Raw genomic sequence first — 20828 nt, forward strand, 5'->3', positions numbered from 1 at the left:
CTCAAAGGGGCATCATGTGCACAGTTTAGTTTTGGTTTTTTGGTTGCAATTTGGCCCAAATGAAGCAATTATGCATTCCTTAGTTAAATAATTCGGGGGATGTGTTCGTACCCTAACGACCAACGAGGGAGAATGAATGTATAAATGAATGAGTGAGTGTATGAATGAATGGTGGAAAGAACGAAAGCGCTTTCCCGGCGTTTAAATGTGTGTTTTGTCATTTGCCTGAATATGTGATGACCGGCTCTATCCACCATCGTCGTCGTCGTCTGTGTTCCACTTCCGTTTCCGTTTCTCCCCGCTTTTGGCCCAAAATAAAACTCGTGTGTGTGCAAATCCGATTATGCGAACAAAACCCGTTCTGGCCGCGAATTACTGCCGGGAGAAATAAAATGCAACATTATTCTTGTGGCCGTTGACTTTGGTTTTGGGTTTTAGGTTTTTGGTTTGGGCTAACATTACGTATACGCAACGCCATTCCATTGACATTGCGTATACGCCGCATATTACCGAACGCACTTTTTTGCATGTCCAGCAGTGAAAAATCCTTTAGCATTTGTTGTTTGGACTTGAATGAGATGAGTGGGTGTGCGTGGCTATAAAATACTCGAGCTTTTATTTATAACGACATCAGAAATTAATCTTGCATTATGTGCGCGCGTGTGGAGTTGTTCGCTGCTTGTTTTTCTCAGACCGCTCTCTCTCAGCTTATCCTTTTCATGAAGTTTGTTGTCGTTACACACAGCACACCCGCACACCCGTATACACACAGACACGTGCTAACACTTACTAACGCACCTGTTTTGCTTACATATGCGAAAAGGCGACCAAAGTGTCGCTGGTGAACTAGTCAAGTTGGAACTTGATTTTTTGCTATTTGTATATTTGTATTTAAATTGTGTAAAAATCTCTTTTTTTATTTTTTTATTTTTCTTTTGTATTTTAATCTGTGTTTGTGCTGTCTACGATGATGTCTCAAGGATATCGGTTTGGTAAACATTTGTCTGGTGGCTGGTCTGGTGTTGCTTTTAGCCAAGAATCGTTTGTCAGTCATGCGAGGCCCTGACGTTTCACGTCCATCTCCGTGTGGGCAGTGGCTCGAAGGGGGGGAGGGGGGTTTTAAGGGATTAATTTTTTATAGTCCAGGTTTTCTTTAAATATTTTTTTGTAGATTTTCTTTTTAATATGAAAATCTCTTCAAAAATTATATATATATATATACCAGCTCCCCTCTTGAGTGTACGCCTCTGCATGTCCATATCCATCTTCATGTCTGTCTTTCCCTTTCTCTGTCTCACTGCCTTACCCTGCCTTGCGTGCTGCCTGCTGGCTGTTCATGAAAAATTACAACTCTCAGCATCAGGCGTAACGTGCGATAAATTCCAAAAGGACACACATCTACATATACAAGTGTGTGTGTGTGTCTGTGTGTGTAGTTCAGGTTGATTTTGAAATTCGTTGCGTGTAGGATAATTCATTGCTTATTATCTTTTTTTGAAGCTGCAATTTTTGGGGCTTACCGTTCTTATTACTTTGGATTCTGCTTCCTCGCTTATATATATATCTTCCTTGTTTTTTTTGGGTGGGAAGGATGGGACTGTGGGAGATAGCAAAATGCTTTATTAATTTAGTGTGTGCCAGGCCAGGAAAATATGATTGGAAGGGAGGAGAGTGCACAGAGAGAAAAATAAGAGAAAATTATACTAAAAAATTCTAAGTAAAAGGGATTTCCTGACTTAAAGATAATATTTATAATTCAAAAATGAATATGGGGACTTGAGGTTATTTTTTCTCTCAGTGTAGTGAAAGGCCAGAGCGTGTTAGTCAGACAATCGAGCCTAATGATTTATGAACTAGGCGCGCCGAGCGTGGCCGCAAGTATATAGCCAGAAGCCAGGAGCCAGGAGCCGGGAGCTGGTATCCCCAAGCCCGAGGCAGTGGCTCCTTGCCAATTTTACCATTTCTTTGCTTCTGCCTCTGGCTCTCTTCTTCCTTGGCTCTCCTTTGTGGTCGTGGTCCGCCTCTGTCCAGAATGATATATGATGCCGGGAGTTTAGCGACTGGTTAAATGAATTTTTCACACTGCAACCATTCCACGCTGTTGACTCGGAACAAAAGTCAACCCAAGTGGTTATGAAGATCCCAGCGACATGATGAACGAACCCGGCAAAGGGATGAATGACAATTATGGGTAATTTTAACATGTTCGCATCATCTTTCATCAAAATAAGAAGGTATTTACAATACAAAAGGCTTTTTTAAAAACAACCTCTACCCATAATTATTCCCTGTATATCTGTTGATTAGTAGCTCTTAAAAACTTATTTTCTCACCTGATTTCCCCTTGTGGCTTGGCATATTATTATTATGAGGTAGTCATCATCATCATCATCATCATTATTATGGCCAAAAGAGCGGCTTCTGCTGTGTCACCGAGTGCATTTTTCGCTTACAAACCGAAAAAATTATTGGCAGAAGCTTCATATTTCAGTCGAGCGGAAAAAGCGAGAGGTAAAAACTTTTCGCAAATGTCATGCAGGTGATTGAGTGTGTGTGTGTGAGTGTATGTATGTGTGTGTGTGTGTGGAAATTGCGGGTGGGAAAATTGCGGGGCTTAAAAGGAAAGGATATTTGAGAGAGTGGCCAGCAGCAAATATGGAAAGTCAGTAGTGATGGGAAATGTACGAAGGAATCACAGAGGGAATTAAATTCGCTGGCTAGAGATGTTAATCGGTAAGCGATTATTAATCGATAAATATATTGCTAAAAGTCGAAAATATTATATTATAATTATCATAAAATATAATCATCATTGAAATTTGTTTAATAATATTGCTATAATCGAAATATATCGCTTATTATCGATAAATTTGGCCATCTTTGGCCAAACAGTCATTTGACAAGTTTAAACTTGCTTTTAGCAGAGGAAGAGCTGCGAAAAACATTTGCTGGGAAACCGGGCAAAGGGTTTTTCCGCAAACCTACGGTGAGCGAGTGCAGGTTTTTCCGGGCAGCGAAAAAGGGGTGGTGGTGGATGGCTATTTTTGTCTGGCATTTGCGTCAAATCAAGTGGCCACTTAGTTTCGGGCGTCGTCATTAGCTTTCAACTTTTGCAAATTGAATTTAGAAACGTTCAACGTGTCCAGGAGAGTTTTCAGTGACTGAAGAGATGTCTCAAAATTGAGAATTCCCTATACTTTCAGTCCTGTGCTTTTACACAGAAAGAAATATGTACTTAAAGTTCTTAAATAGTTGCTGCAGAGTGTTTTGAGAAGCGTAATTTTTGAGGCTTTGGTGGTTTGTCTTGATCAAAATTAACTTTTCTTTGATCTAGATATCTATCTATCTATATATATATATATTTATATATATGTGTTATTGCCTTAATTTCCTCAGTGCTTGTATCTGTTTCCCGGTAGTATTTACTCAAACTTAAACTTTTCCGCCAAGCCCAAGTCAGCCAAAAAAGTATTCCCCTGATGCCACTACTGTTGGCGTCTTCGTTTGCCATTGGGCACAGTGGGCTTAATAAGCCTAAAAGTAAATCAAATTTAGGGGTTATAAATAGATTTATTTTTTTTATTTTTTAAATAACTACTTAACGTAAAAATATTTGAGTTCTAAATATACTTTGTATACATATAAAAATACAAACTTTTAAGAAACTTTTTTATTGGATTCACTTAGGATTTTTTTTTAGAGATTTTGTTTTTGTTTTCTTAATTTTATAACCCACTGTGCACCCTTCCTTGGTGTCTCTGTCGCTGCCTTGCTGCGTTGGGGGCGGCAGTCAGTCCACTTGGGAGTTGTTTCATGTTTTTAAGTTCACTTTAAGTAGCTGGAAGTTAGTTTTTATGCTTGGCACACGCAGAACTTGGCTATCTGTTGATAAATGGCAGGCAAGGAGAAGGCTTTAAAGACTGAATCCCATATTATTCCCCCTCCCCTTTCGGGTTTTAATGAGGCATTTGGCGTGCCAAGCCGAAAACTCGTACCAAGTGCGAAAGCCAAAGAAAATGTCAATGGCATAACTATGTTATGTAGTTTGTCACAGCAGTGGTTAGGAAAATAGCACCGGATTATATATTTTCTTACTTATTTTATATTTAATTAGCTTTTGTTTTCAATAAAAATTATTAGTTTTTGCATTGCCTTAACTTTTTGCTTGTCTGATCTAAAAGAAACATTCTATAAACTTATAATCCTTTGGGGGGCAAAACCTTCTCAACATATCTGGATTATTCCTTCAAACTTTTCAACAGTTTTCCCCCCGCCCCGTCTTGTTGTCCCTTCTGACTGGCTGAATGTTTGCTATAGAAAATTTAACCCAAGACAGAGGCAAGCAAAGTGAAGAAAAGCGGGGGCCCAAGAAGGAAAAATAAAATAAAACCAAGTGGAAGGAACAACAGCAGAAGCCAAGGCAACAGACAGCAAATACATACACATACATACCACTATATACATATATATATCTCTCTGTGTAAGCAACCACCGGCTGACATATTTATTACACTGTGTAACAGAAGTTTGATATATGAACTGATTCATTTAATCATATTGCATTTGTCATTCGCCAAATTGATTGAGCCATTCGACGAGCAGTGTATTCGGTCTTTTGGGGCAAATTTATGAGTCTACAACCAATTTTCCCCTCCCCCGTGGCATTTCCATGACTCACGAAAAGCGAATTGCTAAAGGAAGTGACACATGAAATGTCAAAAAAATATCTTTTTTCTAATGAAATCGAATCAATCATCATTTTGGGGGTTTCCCTTTCTTCTTTCTCCTTTCACAATTTTCCATTGTGTACAATATTTTACAAAGTCTGTTTCCACAAAATAATACTTGATATTCCGATTGGAAAGTGCTTTGGTTTTATGAAATCCGATTTGTGCGAGTGAGCTTTCCCTTTAATCTGTATTCCTTGTGGTCCGGATACAAATACACAAATTGGACAAAAATGCAGTGCATGCCGAAAAAAAATCAAATAATAAGGGAAAAGAAAAGGAAATGCTTCCGCCCCGAAAGCAGTGATCAGATTAAGACACTAACGGAATGCGGAACGTGGCCAATATGCCTTCGTTTTCTTTTTTTTGTTTTTGTTTTTGTGGTGGAAATTTCTGCAAGCTGGCTAAACAGCGGTTGTCCTGGGCAATCCTGGCTTCTAATTAAAGTGGCTAGATGTAGTACGATACACACACACACACACACAGACCACACACCTCACACCTCAACGCAGCGCTCTGCCTTGGAAAATTTGGAAATTTCACAAATTAATTTCATGTTTGAAGCAAATTCGTAAACAAGTCTTAATGTGCACTAAGGCGTGTGTTTCCAAGGGCGTCGCAAGGAACTGGCTGGGGGTTGAATTTAAGGGGGGAATCCGGGGCTATTGCCTAACCACCCATCTAATAATGTTGGGCGCCCGCCAGACATGAATTTAGCATTTATCTAGCGCCACTTGAACAACGCCGCCGCTGTCGTCGTCGTCGTCGTCGTCGTTGTCGTCGTTTTCTTCCTCGTCTGACAATGAAGATGAAGATGGCTGGGCCTGGGCCTGGGTGTTGGGTATTCACGGCTGGTTCAGTGAGTGAGTGAGTGAGTCCTAGTTGGAGGGGGCACTGAGCTAATTTCAACGCCTCTTAAGCGCACAGTGGTTACAGAGCCCCCCTACTCGAGTGCGCCCAAAAAGTCAAGGAGTGCCTAAAGGACCAAACAAATAGCAAAGGTAGATCCCTGGGAGATTCCTGAATGAAAGAAACCGGGGCAGGTGGACTCTGGTTTTGGGTTATTCTAAATTTTGTACTAGAACTTGAACAAAAAAAAATCGTTTAATAATTTTTTAAAATTTATTTTGTGACTTTTTATTAAACATTCAAGACTAGGAGTAAATATTAAATTATAAATTATAAATCTTTTTAAACTTGAATACTAAAAAGATAAGTTAATTAATTTATAAAATCCTTTTTTAAGGATTACTGAACCTGAACCTTCTTTAATTTCTTATAACTTAAATCACTTTCATCCACTCCAGATTCAATTCCAATCGTTTTCTCCCCACTGTGCACTTAATTTCGGTTCCATGGGCATGTCAACAGATTCTCCTCGAGTGGCGGGGACTTGGCCGACCGGCTTTCAGGGCCAATAATTGTTGGTGCCGTTCGTTGCTTGCTTTATGTAGATGTGACGCGGGCAGGTTTTTGCCATTTTGCCAGGCCCCATGTTCGAATTTGTTTCAATTCGAGTCGAGGACCCAGAGTCATCAGGAGTCAGGCGACACGTACGACGAGGGCCATGAAGTCATGGCAGGCATCATGGAGGCAGTCGTCGTGGGTGCCTTTGGTGGCCAGTCAAGAGTAAAACAGCGCTGTTAATATAAAGTAGGTAATTGAGATGGAAACTGGGGGTGCCGACGACGACGACGACAGTGGGCCGCCTGCTCGAACTTGATCAAAATTAATCAAGTAATCAAGCACAGTGGGCTATATATATATATATATACTGCTACCCCCACTGCTGATTCAGCAGTTCGACTACAAAATCATGCGTGGGGCCTTTTGCAGACAATGAATGCACATAAAAATAATAATTGGAATTGGAAATGAAAACAATTTTCATGGCACGTGAGTTGGCATAAAAGTTTCTTTTCCATGGAGAGTAAAAGTTCTTATGTTGCCAGATTTTACACTGGAAATAAAGTTTATTAAAGTGTTTTTGAAAGGAAATTTGTAATAATTAATAATGCATTTTTTGTTGTACAGTTGTTATAGATTGTCTTAGATTTTTCTTTTGCAAATCTTGTGAATTTAGCTTTGCCCATTGTCTGTGTTTTTTTTTATTTTGACTTTCCCCCTTCCTCTCTCTTTTGTTTAGGGGTCAACCTTTGACCTATCCTATTCGTGAGCAATTAACACCCCAAGATGACAACAAATCGAGTGTGTGGTGCCAATTTCGAATGCTCTGCAAAATACGGTGGAGCCCATAATGCGCTTATCAGTGTCACCCACACACTTTCGCTTACGCTGTTGCTGGCGCCTTTGCATATGCATGAGCTTTTCCTGGCGTATGCGTAATGTGCGTATGCGTAATATTTCGCTCTGCCTAGGTTTTAATTTTGAAAGAAATACCTGAAGGGGAAAAAATATAATTTCAATCGAGAAATATTTAAATTTAAACAAAAAAATTAGATAAACTAGAAAATAAATATTTTAAACAGAAAATATTAATTGAAAATTAAACATTTATGGTTTATAATCCCCTTGATCTATTAGTTTATTGTTTTAAAAATATCTAAATACAAATACTTTTCAGTTTGCTTCCTTTTTTATTTATTTTGCTGCACATTTGAATTTTTGAGAGTTATAAACTGTTGCGTCCCCAAATAAAATAATAATTCCATGCACCCCACCACCTCTTTACCTTCCCAAAACCCCACCAAAAAGACCAAGGGTACACCATCGGTGGCAGTACAATACAAAAACGTATGTAATAAAATGAATTTTTATGTCGCATTTTCGCAATGCAGGATAACGCAAACAAACCAACACACCAAGAGGCCGTCACCTCGGCAAAAAAAAAAAAAATATATATATATATATATATATATATATATGTATGTTACCTTTGGTCCACCCCATTCTTAGCCCCTTTTTGGAGAGCACAGACCCTTAACCCCACACAGACACAGACACCTCCCATGCCTCTGGCAGGATGCATTCGTGGGAACCCAAAAGCGAACCAAACACATTTACACATGTAAGTGCATAAAAAATGTTTATGAATTTCAGTTTATGGCGCGTAAAACACGCCAATAAATGTACCAAGGCATTAAAAATGCCTTTTCCCCTAACGGAACCCGCCCCTATTTGGACTTTGCCGCACTAATAAACAATCAGAAATGGGCATAAAGTATGGGGAATCGGGCAGCAGCAATGGCAAATGGCAACGACATTGGGGAATTTTGTGAGACTTTTTCTTGTTGTTGTTGTTGTTGTTGTTCTCCTGCTCTGTCTCTTTGTTTTTGTTTTTTTTTTTTGTTCTTGCCGGAAGGTGTTAGTCGCTCCGCTGGCGCAATTCTTGTGGGCGCTCTTCTGCCCCTTTACCACCATACCCATGAATATTTATGCAAAACACTCATACGCCCCGTTGTACGTCTGCTGTTGCTCCATTCGCGTCAGTCGTGTCCCTGGCTCCTTGGTGTTTTCTTATTGTTGGCTGCGTTATGCCAAGTGCGCTCTAATGCACTTTACGACACTTTATGGCACTTTTCCGGGGGGCACAACGAGCACAACGAGAAGATATCTGGCAAATGTAAATTATGGCAAATTGATGAGAATATGCATATGTGGCCTGGCTCCAAAACCACGGCTCCATGTTGCTGTGAAAGTTTTTGTGTGTCTCTTTCAACTGTCATTGAAAATCTAACATTCCGGCAAACCCTTTTGATCGAATTAAAGTCAAAAATATTTGTGTACTTAATGATTTTTCAATATTTTTCGTCTTAAATTGCAGAATATTGCTTGGATCAAAGTGTTGATGAAGTTAATTAAGTTTAAAAAAGAATTTTAGGTATAAATATATGAAAAAGTTTCAGATTTATATTATTTTAAATTTAATAAATGATTTTCCCTTTTTTATTGCTTTTAAAGTGTCTTCTCTAACCAGAAAAAATTAAATAAAATCATTGTTATATTCTTGGCATTAAAAAAAAAATATATATATATATATGCCACTTAAAATCCCTTTAAATTCGAGCTCCTTTTCCCGCAATATGCTCGCTTTTATTGGTCTGAGCAGGCTATTTCCATGGAAAATCCTTTATCTACCTTGAACATTTCGTGCTGGAATCCGGACCGATTGCTTTGCCCACAAATGACACCAGACATTTGCGTCAATTGCACACACTTTTTCGGTTGTATTTCGGGCTAATGAAAGTCCAGGACAGTGTCCTGGGCTGATCCTTGAGTTTGGATTTAGGGCGTCCTTTTTGTCTGGAGGATGAGCTTTCCCCCCAAGGACTCCACCTCCCCTCCCTTTTTGAAGTAGCCTCTGTTTTTAGCCATTCTGCCTCGTTATTCCCTTTCGGTTTGTTGTGGGACGCTTTGCTGCTCTTTGTGAGTACTTAACGCCACGAGGAATCGCCTAAGACAACTGAAGCGCAAAAAATGCGAAAAACATGCAGAGAATAAAGTGGAAAATTGCGTGGGCGACACAAAAAAAAAAAAAAGGAATGGATAAATCGACGATTGGGCGGCGGGGCGTGTAATCAAAGCGTTTGGTTATCAAAGATTCGGAGAGCAAAGAGCAAAGTTATGCATAAATTTCGGACGCCGTCGCGACTAACGATTTTGGTTTTTGTTTTGTTGGGTTTTTGGTTTTTTTTATATTCTTTGTTTTCACCCCCCCTTCCACAATCGATACAGGAAACAAATTAGTTTCGCCTTAAAAACACAGCAGAGTATCAAAATAAAATTTCAACAGTCGCATTGGCAAGAAATAATACAGCAAAAACACAAGTGAAAGTGCCGAAAGCCCCACCTCAGCCGCATTGAAAAAGTACACTAAAAATAAGGTTTGAAGTAATTCTTTCATAAATGTATTATATTATATTTTTTATAAATAAAATAGTATTTAAAGGGATGCTTCTTAAATTAAAATGAATAAACTTAAATAATAAATTCTACAAAATAGGAAAATGCATAGGGAATATGCTTAGAAAATCTTAGACTCTGCCTTAGAATTAAAAAATTGTAACTTTAAGACAAGATTTTGTATTAAAAATTAATTAAAGTTTAATTATAAGAAGTAATATACAATTACATTTTTAAGATTATACATACATTTGAATTAAAACAGAACAAGACAAACTTTGAAGCAATTTTTATACCCTTGCAGGGTATTATAATTTCAGTCAGAAGTTTGCAACGCAGTGAAGGAGACGTTTCCGACCCTATAAAGTATATATATTCTTGATCAGCATCAACAGCCGAGTCGATCTAGCCATGTCCGTCTGTCCGTCTGTCCGTCTGTCCGTCTGTCCGTCTGTCCGTCTGTCCGTTTCTACGCAAACTAGTCCCTCAGTTTTAAAGCTATCTGAATGAAACTTTGCATATAGTCTTCTATATGCTCTCACTGCTATATATGTCGGAACGGGCCGGATCGGACGACTATATCATATAGCTGCCATACAAATGTTCGATAAATTTTTAGAAAAAAAATTATAACTCAGCTGTTTTCCAACATATGTGCACTATTTTTTACATATGACCATTTTATATTATTTCTGAATTTTGGTAAAAATTTTATGAAAATCGGACGACTATATCATATAGCTGCCATAGGAACAAGCAGGAAATTAATAGAAAAAAAATTATAACTTCGTTGTTTTTCAAACTATTTTTATCTACTCTGAGATATAAGCTTATTTTATTAGTTCAGAATTTTGGTAAAAATTTTATGAAAATCGGACGACTATATGATATAGCTGCCATAGGAACGATCGAGAAATAAATAGGAAAAAATTATAGCTTCGTTGTTTTTCAACGTATGTTTATCTACTCTGAGATATAAGCTTTTTTTATTATTCTAGAATTTTGGTATAAATTTCATAAAAATCGGACAACTATATCTTATAGCTTCCATAGAAGCGATCGGTAAATGTATAAAATATGTAAAGCTGGGAATGTAAAACTGTAACTGTCAAACTGTAAACTTAATAAGTATAGGTAAAATGTAATGAAACTCTGTTTTGTGAGCGTTTTCAGCATTTAAATCTATAATATAAACATCGAAACCAATCTGCAAGGGTATACAAACTTCGGCGTGCCGAAGTTAGCTTCCTTTCTTGTTCTCTACTAAAAATTGAGATATCGCCATAAAACAAATTTTATATTTATATATTGATAAATTTTTTATAATAAATATTTTTATTTATATTATTTTATGTGTATTTTTTTTTTTAGTTAAAAAAATTAAAAATAAAAGAAAACTGATGATTTGCAATGAACAAAACTAATAGCACATTTTTGTATATTTTTTCCTAATAATTGTAGTAGGCTGGTCACACTGATTTACAGATATTAATACGAATACACGAATACTATGTTAAGCCTATGTAATTTAACATAAAGTTCTTGTCTGAGAGATTTATTTTGTTGTGGCGAGTCGAATAGAGAAGTGAAATAACCCACCTTCTACATAATTTAATTACAATACATTTTTTTTTAATCTTCTAGGCAAAGTGCTATAATTTTTTAAAATTTAAATTTCTTCCTGTGCTCAAATAGCAGAGCCCAAGGATCCTAAGTGACATTGTTTGTTGCGGGGCCGCAGGACACGAACAGACACGAGAGCCTAATAATAGCCGCACATAAAATTTTATTAGCACGAGCGTAACAATTCAATTGGGTCATGCTTTATGGCGCCGCAGGGGTGGCGACTGGCGGTTTCCCAAAAAGGGGGTCCGGTCCGGTCCGGTTTGGTCTGCATAGGCGGATGGGCGTGGCAGTCAGTCGTCGTTGCCGCAAGCAAAAAAAAAAAGGCCACCCAAATATTTGGGTCACTCCAAGTGCACTGTAGGCTCCACCAAAAAATGGGTAAAAATAGGAAGAAAGAAAGAAGGATATGTGCGTCCAGGAGCTTACCTTTATCAAAGGATGACATCCACAAAAAATCACTTTAAAAATCCTTGAATGCTAAAAGCTGTAGATTTTCTACTAATAAACTAAAACATTCAATGGAAATCACTTTATTATAAACTTTATTATCAAGTTTAATCTATGCAGAGAGTACCTACAGGTGTTCATCTGTAAATTCCCTTTTACCATGGCAACTTTAGTGTATTGTCTTTTTCCATTAATTAAATTCCAAAATACCATATCAACACCCACATTCGTTCAGCCATCCTTCCCTTTTTCGCCTTTAATTCTATTGAAATCCTTTAACAAATTCCAAGAAAATTGCAATACACTTTCTCGACACTTGATGGGATTATCATTTATTTTTGGTGCTGACATTTCGCCAGCGGCGAAAACTCAATTTGAGGAGAAACTCATTTGTTGCCAACGACGAAAGGAGCGCCAAAATTGTTTGAACAAACTCCCAGCAATTGTCTTACACTTGGCTTCAATTGGATTTCCGTTATGTTGCTGCTACCATGTGGAGTTATGGGGCAAGATGTTAGGGAAGAAAAAGTATTGGAAATTTAAAATGTATATATTACTGTTTTTTGTAAGACAAACAAATTAAAAAGAATAATACTTTAAAATATTTAAAATAAATTATTAAATAAATAAATGGATAACTAATTATGTATTTAATTTAAAAGGAAATATTTAAATAAATATTTTTGTATATTTTTAATAAATAAAATTCTAAAATATTTTCTAAAATATTTTCTAGAATATTTTGTAGAATATTTTTTAAAATGCTTTCTAGAATATTACTTCTATTGTCTTGCCTTTAGGTGTACCTTAGACTTTTGTCTGTTCTCTTGCTGTTTCTTCATATTATTTTTCTTCTCTATATTTTACAGTTACTTGTGTGAAGGACTCTGGCTGTGAGCAAGACGGAGCAAAGGGCTTAGAGGGAGAGAGAGAGAGAGAGAGAGAGAGAGAGACAGGGAAACAATAAGACTGAAGCTGGCAAACCTCTCGCAAAATGCCAAGAAGAAGAAGAAGCGGCTACATCAGGCAGCAACAACATCAGCAGCAGCAGCAGCAGCAACAACAAAAACATCAACTAATAGCAGAAGAAAATCAAAGGTTAATCCATAGCCGCCCACGCTGCTGTTCGCTGCTAATGTTGCTAATTGTTGGCCAAGCAGTTTACGGTAAGTGCCAACAGAAAATATTACAAGTTAAGACTAAAATATATATATACATACATATATACCAAGTAATACTATATAATATGTACTATATATATACTATATACCATTATACCAGACATTTATGAGAGTTATTAAACTCCTACAAGTCAAGACCTCCTAAAAGACAAATGATTCCTAGACATCTGAAAATTATTTTTAAATTCTTCTACTTTCTTTCATTTTTCTCTCAGTGCATTGACAGTTAGCATCTTCACACATGCCGAGTGTAACTTTTATTGGGTTGGACATGGTCGGGGACTTGGCCAATGCCCCGTTCTCTGACCTCATTAGACGTTCATTTGTTTGCTTATTTATGCGGACACACACACACACACACAGTTGAAGAGATACTATATATGTATATGTTGGATCATCGTCAGTATATAGTATTTGGCCATATGGCATTTGTGGTCTCTTGTGTTACCAATTTCGTGCTGACACACATACTAACACAAAGTGGAGAATGCATACATTTTCGGCCATAAAAATTCGAATTCGAATGGCCCCGAATTGTATGCTACACAAAGGCACGCACCAACATGATGTATGTGTATGTGCGTGTGTGTGTGAGTGTTTGTATACACTGAGAGATCAATTGTTGATTTATGAAATTAATTCAGGAAATAAATACACTTTGAGATTGGATTTTGACAAGATAAGAAATCTATTTATTTTAGCTTAAAGTTATAGTTATTATATTAAATTATCAATATTACTCTAGATTTCTTCCTGTGTATTTTCTTATATTTATACGTGCTTCGCCAGAGTTTTCTGTGTGTGCTCGCCTGTTTGTAATTAATTGACTCTCACATTTTTTTCGCATCTAGCATAAAAACAAGTCGCAAACTTTTCGCCTAGACATGTTTTTTTTGGGCCTTGGCCTGCTTGTTTTTTTTCAGTGAGCTGCAGTCAAGGTCGTGTGAAAGAGGTGCCGATTCAGCGGTATTTTTCTGTCCCTATTCTGCCAGTTTCAGTTAAAGTTGGTTATTTTTTATCTTAAGAAGTATAAACTTATGTTTTTGGCTGGCGTTTTCAGGCAACAAGATCTAGTCAAGTCTTGGTTCTTAATTACTTAAAAAAAATTCGCTTTTGAATACTAGAAATATTTGAAAATAAATATGAATTGAAGGACTTTTATCTGGTGAAGAATACAGAAAAAGGAATCTATTATTTTGACATTTGACATTGTTTACCTTTACCTGCATAAGTACTAATTATTTGTCCATTTGAGTTTACTTAATCCACAGAATGTCTCAATATTTACTATTGGGTTACCTTTGCAATCAAAATATACATTTTCCTCAATTTAAGACCCAAATTAAATCTAGCTATTAAAGGTTTTTAGCTTGTTCCCTGATTGTTTTTGGTATTTCTCTGACCAATCAACACCTGCCACCTCAGGATATACTGAGGCACGCCCGGTGTCCGCCCACAGAAATACCCTTTGACGGGAAGCTGCCAGTGCAGCTGCATTCCCTCAAATGGAGTAATTGATTGACGCTATTGGTCAAGCGTTTACCAGACATCCTTGCGGCTTCCCATGCAGTGGGGCATCCTTGGCAGGGATTCATTTAATTGCCGCACAAAGCCCGTCGTCTTCGTTGTCCTCGTCGTCGTCGTCGTAGTAATTTCAAATGTCTAGCTCAACGACTGACAGATTTTTGCCCACCTGGGGGAGAAATAAGGACATTATTTTGACCTTTGGCAATTGGAGCTGCAGTGGGGCAAAGGGTCGCCTTTGTAACCCGAATCGTTTAGGGCGGAAAAGTCATCGAAAAAGGCAATGGAACCAACGGGGGATACTTTGGGCTTTGGCTTATAGAAATTCCAGAATAATTTTGCTGAATTTCGTTTTGCGGATAATAATTTATGTAGCCCCCACGACTCCGTCTCCGTCTCGGTCTCGGTCTCTGGATCAAAAGGGGTGGCAGCTGTCATCGGTCTATCGTAATTGTAAATTAATGCATGCAGAAAATGTGACCCACACAAGATGGCGGCTACCGGAAGTCAGTCAGCTCTCTGGGAGCCAGGAAAAGGCCAACCAAAGGTTGTTATCCTGACTGCCATTGAGGCCACGTGTTATGGGAGGCTTATAAGTCAGCTGGTGAATTAAATTGGTAGCTAAATCATTATTAATTATAGACACCAAATACATTTTTAAAATATTCAACGAAAGCCTAGAATTGCTGGTGAAAATATTCACAAAAAAAAAAAATCATTAGAGGCTAGCTGAAATCAGTTACAGAAATAAAAAAAAATAAATAATATAAATAGGTTGCCATACGATTCGATGGATTTTGAGGCCAAATCAAATTGCAATGATAGGGTAAAGAATGGGGCAATGAGAGTCCTGCCCAGCCAGTGGGGGATTGCCTTTATTTATTTGAAATTAGAAACTGCCAACTGTTCCCAAAAGTGGCCATTAATTAAAGGCTATGGACTGCCTGCTGGGCCAACTAACTACTGGGGATTGTGTAATGACTGCAAAATGCTAACAAATAGCCCCGTTTGCCTTTGCCTTTGAATCCTGTCCGAAGGGGGGAAAGGATGGCATCGGCAGGCATTGGGATCAACTGTGTCAGTCACAAATGGGAACTGACTCTTTGTAAATAATTGTCTCACCTCTTACCTGAAAAAGCGTCAGCACAAAGGACAATCAATTTGGAAAATCGTATCGAATTACTTGCCAGCTTGGCCATGTCAGTTGGTAAATCAGCCAGGAGAATACTATTGAAAGTCTGGGGTATTTGGAAATTCAACTTAAAGTAAGTGAAATTATATTCAATTTGGGGGGTAATGTAGTTTTGTGAGGGAGATTGTAGAATAATTAATGGCTTAAAAGGGTTTATTTATAAGTTGTTATTAACGGGTTAAAAATAATAGTAAAGAAAAGTCAACTTAAATAATAATTAGGATTTACTATCAAAATTTGTTTAAGGAAATGTATTATTTAGATTAATATAAATATTTCTTTATTTATTTAACCTATCTTTATGGAGAAATTACAGTTTTTAGAGAGATTAAAGTATATTTAATTTATTTTTTTCAGTGGTTAAATTATCCTGAAAATAGTAATTATTTTATTTATTTAAAGGGAAATTTTAATAAATTATTAAAAATGAATTTAATATATGTTTATTCATTTTTATTAATTTTTATTCATTTTTATTTATTTTTATTCATTTTTATTAATTTTTATTAATTTTTTCACTTATTTTTATTCATTTTATTTCATTTTTTTTATTATTATTTTCATTATTACTAATTTTTTTACAACAGTCCAAGAAAAGTCTCCTTAAAATACTTTATTTTATTCATTTTTATTAATTTTGGTTCATTTTTATTCATTTTTACATCAGTCCTCCTCAAAATACCCTTTAATTTATTTATTTAAACTATCTTTAAAGAGCAATTACAGCTTTTACAACTATTTAAATATATTTTTCCCTTTTTTACCACAGTTAAAGTCAAGTGTTTTTGTTAAAGTAAAAGTGTTGTTTAGTATCAAAATTTGTGAGTTTTTTGAAAAGGTCATCCCTCTCACACCCAAGTGTGTCCTGATCAAATTTAAGGAGATCTCCGCTGAATGCTTGTTTAAAGCACTTTTCATGCTTCTGTCACGGCCCGTCGCATTTGGCCATTTGGCCATTTGGCCATTTGCTCCAAATGTTAGCTGACCCAATTGCGGATGGCCGGGGGTAACCGGGTGAATGAGTTGGGGATACCCTGTCGCCGTCTCCCTCTTAGTGCGGACACTTGGAGAAGTTGAGGGAATGGAATTGGTTTTGACTTTGGCTTTATCCAACATTAGCTAATTTGTGTGCGCTCCTTGCTCTCTTTATTTGCCCGGGCTGTTAGTTTTTGCCTTGTCCTTGCTTCTTTTCTTTCATTTTCTTTTCTTTTTATACCCTTGCAGGGTATTATAATTTCAGTCAGAAGTTTGCAACGCAGTGAAGGAGACGTTTCCGACCCTATAAAGTATATATATTCTTGATCAGCATCAACAGCCGAGTCGATCTAGCCATGTCCGTCTGTCCGTCTGTCCGTCCGTCTGTCCGTCTGTCCGTCCGTCTGTCCGTCTGTCCGTCTGTCCGTCTGTCCGTCTGTCCGTCCGTCTGTCCGTTTCTACGCAAACTAGTCCCTCAGTTTTAAAGCTATCTGAATGAAACTTTGCATATAGTCTTCTATATACTCTCACTGCTATATATGTCGGAACGGGCCGGATCGGACGACTATATCATATAGCTGCCATACAAATGTTCAATAAATTTTTAGAAAAATAATTTTAACTTGGCTGTTTTTCAATATTCTTCCATCATTTTTGAGATAAAGCCTTTTTATATTATTCCAGAATTTTGGTAAAAATTTTATGAAAATCGGACCACTATATCTTATAGCTGCCATAGGAACGATCGGGAAATTAATCAAAAAAATTATAACTTCGTTGTTTTTCAACGTATTTTAATCTACTTTGACACATGAGCTTCTGGTATTATTTCAAAATTTTGGTAAAAATTTTATGACAATCGGACGACTATATCTTATAGCTGCCATAGGAACGATAGGGAAAGTAATAGAAAAAATTATAACTTCGTTGTTTTTCAATGTATTTTCATCTACTCTGAGATATGAGCTTTACTTATTATTATAGAATTTTGGTATACATTTTATGAAAGTCGGACAACTATATCATATAGCAGCCATAGAAGCGATCAGATGTAGAGAAAATGTAAAGCTGGGAATGTATAACTGTAACTGTCAAACTGCAAACATAATAAGTATAGGTAAAATGGTATGTAACTCAGTTTAGTGTCTGTTTTCGGCATTATAATTTATGACATAAATATGAAAACCAATCTGCAAGGGTATACAAACTTCGGCGTGCCGAAGTTAGCTTTCTTTCTTGTTTTTTTTAATTTTTGCATCTTGCACTTGGCCCTTCTCTGTGTTTTCCCTCTTAAGTGTCATCCGGAGTCCTGAATATCCTTGTCCTTGTTGCTTTGTTGCTACGGATTTCTGTTCACTGTCGTGACACTGATTTCAATTATAAATTTGTTTTTGTTTTGTTTTTGTTTTTATTATTATTAGTTCTTCTCTCTGATTTTTCCCATTTCCCTAACTTTTCTGTTATTTTTTTTCCTAGTTGCGATTGCTTTCTCAATTGGTGCGTTTTGTCTGGCCATCACTTTTAATCCAAGTTGGTAACAATGCCCATCTGCTTACCTTATTGTCCTCCTCCTGGCCAGGATGTGAGTGCTCCTGTTTAGAGTGTTCTCCCTGCTTCCCCTTTAAGCTTATGTCTGCTACTGTGGCTACCGATTTATTCAATGGAATTGGTCTTGAAGTCACTCTCTGGTTATTATTAAACTTATCTTTGTTTCTGGGAAATTTATGTAAAATAAAGGGGAGAGTAAAAGGAGGGTGGAAATTGATTTATTTATTTATTAATAAATGATTTAATAGTTGTTCCAATTACGAACTCTTTTACTTTATTTCTTTGTTAATTTTCTATTTAATAGGTTTTTTTATATTTCTTACTTACTCTTTTGATATCCTTATTAAAATTGTATTCATCATTTATTTCCTGCTACACAGGGTTCCCTTTCTTGATTTTACTTCACATTCTTTTTAAATGCTTTCCCTATTTACGGGAAAATATTCATTTAAGTTTAAGACCCACTTTATTGCACCTTTGGAGGTCTTTCCGCGAATTGTTTTTCTTTGTCTCCTCATTCGCATTCTCAATTCCCCGGTGCCTGGTGCCAGGTGCCAGTTGCCAGCTGCCAGGTGCGGGTCTCATTTCCTACACCTACCCCTTAACCCTTACCCTTTCACCCGCCCATTTGTCTGGTTGAAATCTGAAGTGAAAATGCAGTCAACCCTAATCAAATTTTCACTGCAAATTGACAGTTTGCCTGCAGATTTTCATTTCGCGTTTTCCACTCACCCACTAAGCACGCACCGAAGGCAGCCAAAGGGGTTTGGAAGGGAGAAGGAGGGTGGTGGCGGTTGTACGCCTTTGGTGAAGGAGTTCCGTTCATGTTCGGATTTTCCCAGCTATAATTCTCATTCCGGCCAAGTACCTCAGAGATGCCAGGGTATATTGAGTTATTATTCGAATGTCTATGGGGTGAATGTGCAGCCTAGTCGATCTAGCAATAAGTAAGTATTCCAAGGTCTGGAGTCTGGTAATGTGTTTATTAAAATCAATTTTAATATATTTTTAAAGGATATCTAAGCATTTCTTACTCAATAACTTCAAATTGTAGAGTTTTAAAAATAGAATATAATTTTTACAAATTTATTTAAGCTTTAAAAGCTCCAAGAAATAGAAAAGCTAACGTTAATTATACCATTTTAATTTCTTTTTGAGTCTTGATTACATTTATAGCTTAAATATATTATAAAAATTATATTTCATTATTATTCAAAGGATATTTTCAAGTCGAATTACTCGTAACTCTCCTATAACCTTGTTTTTTTTATTTTAACCCACCTTCTTCCGCTTGCGGTGGTTCGACGTGCCCTCTATTTGCCGGCCCCTTGGGGCCCTAATAGAGGGGTTAAATTGTGAGAGCGATGGGAGTGGCGGCATATCTGATTTAATTTTAAATCACTCTGCGCCGCCTGACTCAAAATTAAAAGGGCATCGAGGGTCGGGGTCTCGAGGTTTATGTGTGTCATTGGGGGGCGGGACTTTTTGCTGCAGGTCGCAATCCAATTGTCAGGTATTTTCATTTTAATCTAACAATTTCGGAATTTGTCGCCGCTGCCGCAAACGGAAGACAGCGTGGAAAGTTGCTTTACGCAGATGATGTTGCAAATTAATCGGCTTCGCGTCTGCATGTCATTTCAGTCAGTTAGTTGACACACTTATTGTCTTTGACTTCCGTTTTCCGCTTTCCCAAATTCAACACACACACACACATGCCCCTGCAATTCCACAAACTTAATTTAAATTTAAAAGCACACAACACGATAGGCAAATATGGGTGCAAAATTAACATGAAATTAAGGCGTGAAATTTAAAGTTAAATAATCCGCGCACACACATAACTTTACCCGAAACCAATCTAGATTTTATATATATATTTTGTTTTTCTAGCAAACCAATTTCGTTAGCAAATCATTATCTGGTTCTGAAAATGTCTGTCTTTAATTAAAATTTTTGCAGCAACCAAAAATTCCGTTAATAGGGCGGAATGCAGCGGCATTGTTGTTAGCCAACTTTGACAATGGACTTTCCCCGGCCCGATAAATGCATAATTGATGATTATGGCTTCGAGCCCTCTTCCGGTTCTCCCCCTCCGGTTGGCCATATTTCCATCTGCCCACCGCATGCACTATCAATTAGATATTTCGAGTTTTATTAACTTCAGAGTCCTGGCAACTGCACTGCCGCCAGGTGATTCCCGCCCCCCAATTGGGGTTTTAGCTGGTAATGAGCTTAGCTTCCATGGTGGCCAGGGGGGACAGGGGGGCTGCGGAGGCAATATACACTCAGAAAATGCGGTACAAAATGTTATTATTCACTTTTTTTGTTATAAATGTAATAATTATTTAAGGAGTTTACTATCAGAAAATACATTTATATAAATATTAAAAAAATATAATAATAAAAAAATATAAAAAGGGGATTTTAATAAGTATAAATATACATAAATAAATATAAAAAGACATCAACATACATAAAACAATATAAATAAATCAATTTTTATAAAGAAATAACAATAAACATAAATAAAAATATATAAATAAACATAAATATATATAAAACTATATATAAATAAATATGTCTATAAATATATTAAAAAAAAACATATAAATACTAAATTTAAACAAGTATAAATACCTGTTCCTTACTTTTATTTCTAATTCTGGCTTTTGATATTTGGGAAACATTCTCTCATTCTCTGATTTTCAAGGTTAAAACTAATTTTAAAATATAAACAAAAGTAAA

At 36.7% G+C, this 20828-nt stretch overlaps 1 protein-coding gene across 1 annotated transcript in view; it reads left to right on the forward strand.

Moving 5' to 3' along the window:
• The window catches only part of Neto (Neuropilin and tolloid-like), a 78142-nt gene that overhangs the window by 19492 nt on the left and 37822 nt on the right, over window positions 1-20828 (forward strand). The window contains exon 3 of the mRNA XM_017162760.3: window positions 12533-12829. Within this exon, the coding sequence (XP_017018249.1) occupies window positions 12658-12829 (172 nt within the window). The 5' untranslated portion in view covers window positions 12533-12657. The remainder of the gene's footprint in view (window positions 1-12532; window positions 12830-20828) is intronic.

This window comes from Drosophila kikkawai, chromosome X (assembly GCF_030179895.1).
Source record: "Drosophila kikkawai strain 14028-0561.14 chromosome X, DkikHiC1v2, whole genome shotgun sequence".
NCBI lineage: Eukaryota > Metazoa > Arthropoda > Insecta > Diptera > Drosophilidae > Drosophila > Drosophila kikkawai.